Source organism: Penaeus japonicus, unplaced genomic scaffold, assembly GCF_977035675.1.
Source record: "Penaeus japonicus unplaced genomic scaffold, GWHDUDI00000001_assembly GWHDUDI00000001, whole genome shotgun sequence".
Taxonomy (NCBI): domain Eukaryota; kingdom Metazoa; phylum Arthropoda; class Malacostraca; order Decapoda; family Penaeidae; genus Penaeus; species Penaeus japonicus.
In genome coordinates, this window is record NW_028234403.1 from 45,065,041 (window position 1) to 45,073,570 (window position 8,530).

General features: G+C 35.0%; 1 protein-coding gene across 1 annotated transcript in view; it reads left to right on the plus strand.

Moving 5' to 3' along the window:
- LOC122244012 (uncharacterized) overlaps positions 1-6,752 on the plus strand; it is a 17,312-nt gene extending 10,560 nt beyond the window's left edge. The window contains exons 9-14 of the mRNA XM_086547540.1: positions 268-400; positions 3,075-3,222; positions 4,350-4,460; positions 4,756-4,886; positions 4,997-5,159; positions 6,146-6,752. Of these exons, the coding sequence (XP_086403666.1) occupies positions 268-400; positions 3,075-3,222; positions 4,350-4,460; positions 4,756-4,886; positions 4,997-5,159; positions 6,146-6,271 (812 nt within the window). The 3' untranslated portion in view covers positions 6,272-6,752. The remainder of the gene's footprint in view (positions 1-267; positions 401-3,074; positions 3,223-4,349; positions 4,461-4,755; positions 4,887-4,996; positions 5,160-6,145) is intronic.
- Positions 6,753-8,530: the final 1,778 nt, after the last annotated feature.

Sequence of the window (8,530 nt, forward strand, 5' to 3'; positions counted from 1 at the left end):
AGTTATAGAAATATAACTTAAAAAAAAAAATCAAGGAATAAAGTATACAAGTGAGACCAGGTAGGTCTGCTAATTGACTCCATGGTGAGTAATCACTTGTGGAACCATCTGTGTGAAAAAAAATTAGTCATACAAAACTGTAGGTAACATAAAATTATCAATAGGATAAGTTTCATCTTGATGCTAATGACTGTTGTAAAGTAGGAATTTCCAGTCTGTCATGGCAATGAATTTTGTGCAAAGAGTCATCAATACTTTTATTTTCAGAAATTGTTGATCTGAGTGGAGTCTCATACTTAGTCTTAGATGAGGCTGATCGCATGTTAGACATGGGGTTTGAACCGCAGATTAGGAAGATTATATTAGACATTCGACCAGATCGACAGAGTGTATTGACAAGGTGTGTTATCATGTGTAATCTTATTCATTTAGATTATAGCCATATTATTTGATGTATTTTCTCTCTCTCACCCATTGGTGTATTTTCTCTCTCTCACCCAGCAAAGGTTGCTATTATCCTATTTTGCTCCTTTAACATGTGTCAGTCCTTTCCGATATGTTGAAGGTTTGTCAAAACCTGGCTTTGTTCTTTTCATTATGGTTTGGACATACAGAGTTTTTACTAATATTTCTAGTACTGTTTGGCAAATTTCCTCCAGCCTCACCCCTTAAATCAGCCGATTCATCAGTCTCGTTCCCTATCCTCTTTTCACTTGTCTTTCTTGTGAATGAAATTTGATGAGTGTTAATTAGTAATTCTTGTGCTGTATGGCATATTTCATGTAGGCAAACCACTCCTCCATCCTTTTATCTCATAAATCTAATCCCTATTTCATACTCTTATGTAGCAAGCAGTGTTATTTTTTTTTTTTATTATTATTTTTTTTAAATATTTATGCACATAAACAAATATTTTATGATCTTTTTTGCTTTAATTTGTTTTATTTGCATGGTTTACTTGTATTTCCTCCATCCACACCCACTATATCAGTCCTGTCTCCATATGCCCCTTTTAGCCCTTCTTCTCCCTCAGCCTCAGTTTTATGTTGCCTCAAAGTATGTTACTGTCTTTTTAATATTGATTCATGTGTTAATTCAAGGTCTTGAAATTCCAAAGACTAAATTTGCCCTTAGTGAAATTTGAGAAAATCATACCTTAATTGCTGTCAGTGGACAGACATGGTGAGACCTTTGTGGCCTGTAACCTTATTTGTGCCAAATGACGTATTATCATGTCATGGGAATATTTTGCTCCGGCAAGATAACATCCTATCACCTAATGATCTCTCCTTCTAAATACACGTTTTACATAGTTATGTATGTATATACTCTTTACTCAGTTGCATTTGTATAGACACATTGTTCTAGACTTGTTAAATGCCACTTGACATCCCATAGAATCAGGCGGATGAAAAGTGTTCTGAGATGTGCAGTGTGGCATTGCGCCAGGAGAGATCTTGCACGTGGAAGCTGCTTGTGCTTGTTATCTATATGGTGGGAGTAGCGATAGGCAAATCATCATCCTGGCCTGAATAGGTTAAGGGTTAAGCTGTCACTCTGCCATTCTCCTTAGTGTTGTCCCACTCAAGGGCTGTACACTTCATGTCATGTTGGTGTCCAATGGAATGATGTGGGGATAGGTCTCCATATTCCCCACTTGGCTTAACCCATTGCAGACTGTGATAGATTTGCTTGATTGGTTGCTGAGAATGGCACTAGTACCACCTACATGGCACCACAGATTGCTTTTATATCAGAGTGATCAAACCTTACCCAACTTACTGTGACCTTTCAAACTCTCTTTCATTCACTGGTATTAATATTAGAGACAAGTAAATGTTTTTTTTTTAATGATTTATCATCTTGTGAGACATATGTGCCATCTGACAGTGTTTATCAATGTTTTAGTTGACTAAAGAGGTGGTATAGAGTCCACATCAGCTCATTATTTTCTTTATACTGAATGTGATAGAAGCATTACAATTTTACGAGAGTACAAAAAGCTACTTTATTTTTTATGTATTTGTGTACTTACCCCTAATGAAAATAGATGAAGAAAAAGGTAAGAGGAAGGAGATCTGTGCTCATGACTACATTCATCAGTGCTGGCTGGTACTGAGCCAGATTCACAGAGGCCAGTATCTTGCTGTGTGTCATCCTTTTCTGTAGATAGTGCTTTGTAGAGATCATTGATGGGTGCTCTTCAAGGCTTCTTTCATGTTGGTGCTAGGGGAGATTGGTGCCATGTTTGAGATTTTCACCTAATCCTATATTGGTCAATATTATACTGCAATTATAGTAATTATAATTGCTATGGGTATCATCAGAGAAGGAGATCCACTCTCATTAATTGCCAAATATGCCATGATGAATAATTGCACCATCCACAGGCCAAAAATTTCTTTGGCATGTACTTGTTGCAACCCGTCCGCAGTGGGTAACAGATGCTCTTCCTGAGATCCACAGTTATAGTTTTATAGACCTCTATATCCTCAAGGATTACTCAGGAGAGATGGCTTACTCATCTTATTCTATATTTAATTCTTTGTTGACTAGGTTTAAATATACAAGGATTAATTATAAAGACTTGCACTGTCTAGAAATATTTGGTGGTCTGGATGTTTCAAACAAAATTCAAATCAGTGAAAAGTATAGTTTTGGATTTTTTTTTTCTTTTTACAACACTTCTGCCTATCAAAAAGGCAAGTAGTAATCAATTTCATTCTCAAATATAGGTCATCTATAAACAAAATATCAAGGAATACTCTCAGCTATATACAGGCTTATCTCAATAAAACAGGTTGTTATTTACATTGTGTTTATCCCCAATAATATATGCTTCTTACTCCTGTTTTCTTTTGGGTGAATAGATAACTTTTATTATTAAGTTGTTTACACATGAAACTTTGTTATATAAGGTGTAATTATAAGTAGTTTATCATCAATATGAAATTTATCTCCACCAAAGATAAAGGAAGTACTATTAGTCCTGAAGATGATGATGCAAATAATAAAGACTGCTAATGAAGAATATGCAATTCCTGAATTGCTGCTATGACAAAATGATTTTTCAGTGCAACTTGGCCTGAAGGAGTTCGCAGCCTGGCTAATAAACTCTTGAAAGATCCTATACATGTTGTCGTGGGAAGCCTGGACTTGCAAGCAGCAAGTACAGTGTCACAGCAAGTAATAATCTGCAAAGAAGAAGAAAAGAGAGACAAGGTATGTTTACAAATACTATCATCCAGCAGTATGAGTTTAACCTACGATGACAGGGGCATGCATCGTTTATTATGGTTTTATTTTGACAATTTTCTTTACACATAGATGATTCAACAAATCCTTGGTCATCTCGAAGTAAATTAGTAGGCCTACTTGACCTCACCTGTTTACCCGATTCCTAGAAGGTTTGGGAAAATACTGTTAGATTCCTATTACTATTGTTATTTTTACTTAAGTTATTTTTATTGTCAGTGTTATTGATATTATTATTAACCCACTTACGACGGGGGCATTCCAGCCTTGAATGTCCCAATGTCGGGGCGTTCAAATTATTAGGCCTAAATCAATTAAATGGCTGGCACAATACTGTGCCGCCCGGCCACTGGGCTTTTGAATGCGCGGTACAGTACTGTACCACCCGTCCAGAGAGGGTTAACTCACAATAGGGTGTATATTTGCCTAATTCCACTCCTGCTGGCAATATAGCAAGTGCACGCAGCTTCCTTCTGAGAGAATTTTTGCGGTGCAAGGCTACACTAAATCTCTTGGAGTGATATTCATCCACCCAATTCAAAGGGGTGATAAAGTCATGAAAAGTGTTTATATACAAACGTAACTATTACAATATGTTTATATGGTAAAACTCCCTGATGTAATAGGATGTCATCTGTCTCAAAATACTCCAATGATGTGATATCATGTCATCCTTCATGAATGGATCAAAATGTCAATAATAGTAATAATAATTGTAATAGAAATAAAAAATTAGGTTTATAGGTGAAGTCAGGTTGGCTTACTTGACTGTAGAACCAACTATGTGTGTAAAAAACTTGAAAACAAAACCACAACAGACAATACATGTATAAGTGCACTCCTCATGTCACTAGGTGAATATTGGATGGAACTAACAGATACAGAAAACTGAAAAATATAGCAGATTATGATAACAGATTCATAGAAATGTACTTCAAGTGACTTTCATTTGTATTAAGAAATATTCTAGGGATTAATGCATTGTTATCAGTGGATCAATTTGATTTTTCACTTCCCTTTGGGTGCATTTGTTACTTCTTCGTATGTGTTAATGTTCTTTGTCACTTTGTAAATGTGCTTAATTTGCTTTCCAGTTGCTGGATTTCATTGACAGATTAGGTGAAGAAGATAAAGCCATTGTGTTTGTAGGCAGGAAGAGCATGGTGGATTATCTGTCTGTGGAGATGATGGAGGAGGGGAAACATGTAAGTATTTTCATATTTTTATTCCATAAGACTGATAAGTAACAAGGAGATTGTATATACTGGCAGGTTTTGATTATTTATTAGGATGATAAGAATTCAGTTGGTACAAAAAATTAATTTCTATTAGTGTGATCCAGTTTTTACTTTGTACAACATATAGGGATACCAATGTTTTTAAATAACTTCTGTGTCTTTGAAATTTAATAAAGAATGTGTGATCAGTATGTATTATGAACTTTTATGTCACATTGTCAGAGTCTTTACCATGCATAAATGATATTAGCTTATCTTCTAGGTACAAAGCATGCATGGTGATAGAGAACAAGAAGAGCGTGAAAGAGCTCTAAGTGACTTGAAGAGTGGCAGTGTCAGAGTTCTCCTTGCAACAGATGTTGCATCCCGTGGAATTGATGTTGTTGATATTACGTATGTACCTGTATGATCAATCACTTCTGTTTGTTATTTCCTATAATTTTTTTTTCTTGATATTTACATGTTAGATTGATTATGATTTAATGTTTTTTTTTATTAAATAGTCACATCCTGAATTTTGACTGTCCACGTGACATGGAGGAGTATGTGCATCGCATTGGCCGAACAGGGAGGGCTGGCCGACAGGGACATGCCTGCACTTTCATTACCTGGAAGGACTGGAAAAATGCTGGCAAGCTCATTGACATCTTGGAGAAATCAGGCGAGGTAAGCTGCTAGTAGATATAAGCATGCTTGGGTTGTAGTGAGTTGAACTAGGATTACATTTTGTAGTATTAATGTCAAGAAATAAAACTACCAAGGGTAATAGGAAAATTAAGAGACTCTCTTTAACCCATCCACGACGGGGGAATTCTAGCCTTGAATGTCCAAATGCCGGGGCGTTCGAATTATTAGGCCTAAATCAATTGAATGGCTGGCACAATACTGTGCCGCCCGGCCACTGGGCTTTTGAATGCGCGGTACACATGCTGTACCACCCGTCCTGTGTGGGTTAAATTGTAAGAAGGTAGCAGTAACATTCCTTTTGTTGAATGCAGAGGTATTGTCGCTTAATTGTCTAGGTTAATTTTACGCTTATGCTAATATAGTACAAGTGATTAATAGTGTATTGCTGATGTGATTGAATTAAATAGTTAGAGTTATTGCCTCTGATCATTCTAAGCATAAGATGATCACACAGTTAAAAGATGTAAGGGATGCAAGCAACATTTACATATTACCTGTTGTCTTATGGAAATTATAGTGACAGCTTTGTGTTTATAGATTGGCGACTTTCTTTATAACCATGATATATTAAAAGGACCTACCATATAGAAGTGTAACATTTATTCCTTTCTTTTGGGTGTGATGCTTGTCTCAGTTTGTCAGTTCCATTATCTCTATGAATTGCAACTTTGAGCACTGCAAAACCTTATGAATACACAAAGCTGCATGTTGTCATTAACATATACCAAATTCAGCTTTCAGAACCAAACTTTTTCCTCGTTGTTGCATATTTATTTATATGGGGATGAATATACTTTACTAATTCTATAGTATAATCTTTGGTGATCACTGATGATGCCACTCCTATTTTTATATTGTTCAACTTGACATATCTTGGATTACTGTCCTGCACAATATGTGGAAACTACTTCCATCTGAACCGTATTATTATTCACTCCCCCCCCCTCTCTCTCTCAACACTACAGGAGGTTAATCGCGAGCTGTATCGCATGAAAGAACGTTGGGAGAAGACAAAGGAGGAGCGTGGACTACAGGATCGTTCGGGACGCTACAGCCACACTGCCCAGAGAGAAGGAGGTCACAGATGGTAGAGGTTAAATTTAATTGGAGTTTCATTCCATTATTTGTTTGTGTGTTATTAATTTTTCTTAGCCTTAGGATGTAGTTATTTCCTTTATTTTTATTTCATTATCATTAATTGTTGTTATGTCTTTGAATCACTTATTTGGTGTTGCATATAATTTCTTCATATATTCATAAAATTTTGTTTTACTAGCCAAAAGAGATAATTATGTTTTTGTTTATAATTATTGAAAATGTAAACATATTATTTTCTTATTATTCATATATGTGCAATTTATACACCATAATGTATTGTTTGGTGCCATAATCATATGGAGGGAATTTATTATTACTGTAGAAGATATTTGTTGTAAGATCTCAAATTCAAGGAGTATATATTTCTATATAATTTAAGAGAAACAATTATACAGTATGATTTTGCTATTTTCTCACTTGTTGTTCTTTTGTGTTTTAGAAATATGGAATGAATAAAATAAAATTCTATTTCAATACTGTGTCTGTTACCCATCATTTCAAATAGTCAAATTGCATGGAAGTGATGAACATGTAACATTAAGTGTAACATGAAAAATGAGTTGACATCTTTCATATGTAAATTACATTTCAGTTTACTATTTTTCAATGGCTTCAATAGCTTTGTTGAAAATATGCCAAGAGCAGTTTTGAAACTCATGATAGATGGTATTAGTAGGTGGGCAAACATTTATAGCAAAATTGTGAATTGTGTTTTGATTTAGAATCTTTTATAGTTCCAGGACACTCAGTCAGTGTGCTCAATCAATTCTCCTCTCTTAGGACTATATGTTATTAAAGTTCCTCAAGCCTTTTAGTTACTAACATGATACAGAATTGATAATAAAGCCTTTTATATAGTACATCAGCTTTATTATACCCTGTCAAATTAAATGAAAAGTAGTGTCAGAAGGTAATCATTGTATACTTATTCACATGCAAATTATGTTAATATATCAATGACTTTAGCTATCCACCACATCCAACTGTCTAAAACATTCATCACCACACTACAAATCAGATGATCAGATAAGATGATCAGATGATCAGATAAGATTAGATAAGATGAGTCAGCACTCATAGCTGGCAGAGGCCGGGCCGCCTTGTGCATATAGCCCGGGTGAAGTGACGTCTTCGCATAACATAAAAAAAACTCCTATCAACACAAGTTGTATGATAAAACAAAAAACAAAATAGTCCTTGTTTGGTGAAGAATGAGGATACCATGTAATAAATGTGATGCGTTTTTAGAGACAACTTAAGTATTGAGAAATGGTTGTAAATAGTAATAAGAAATTAATCGTGAATTGGGTAATTTTTGGTAAATATTCATCTACCACCCCAGGCAATCGAAAATGCAAAACACATATCAGAACATTACGCTCATCTTGAATGTGATGAGGGAGGCATCCATCAATATAACTAATTAATTGTAAACATAACCCACTATTTCTACAGCTTCATATCTTTTGAATAATGAGTTATTGTCTTTAATCATTGTCATATAAAAATGCAGTAAATTGATGAAGAATTCTAGAATATTACTCAAATTCAATAAAACAATTTGGCATCTAGGAATATGCCCATATCACTGTGAAACAAAGAAGCTTGTTGGTTGCTCAGCTATTTCATAGTACTCTTTTTACTTCTTGTAAGCACTGGTTCATTAAAAAATCACCAGCTCCCCATACTCAGAGAAATAATAGTAGTAAGTAATTTGAAGTAGAAAAAAAAAAACAGCATGAGCTATGTAAAATACAACACAGAAAAAGAAAAGTCATTCACAAACTAATGTCATCTAAATCATAAGTCTACAGCCTAAACTTTATAACTCATTTAAATACCTTATTTCTTTTTATCCATGACCAACCGCAAAAGAAGAAATGTCTTACATGATCCAGCCAGTAGATGTATAATTCTTCAATTCAATTATAATCTGTTTGTGCCAAAATGAAAGGACCGTCCCCTAAAAGCTCTAGATTCAACCAAACAAAAAGGGTCCTCTAATACTGTACGATTCTACATCAAAATTCCTAATTGAAGGCGTCAGTATATCAGTTAGATACCCACAGGTTCACCAAACTCAACTACCACAAGGATATTAGACAGGACGAGCTGAATTTGTACAATAATTTTTACAGCTCAGTCAGAAAAGCTGCAGTATGTGTTTTAGGAGCTGTAGCGACTTTCTGGGGGTCTTACTTGATGGTACAGGCTGGAGTCTTATTAATCTAGGTAGACCATAGAAGGGGTTT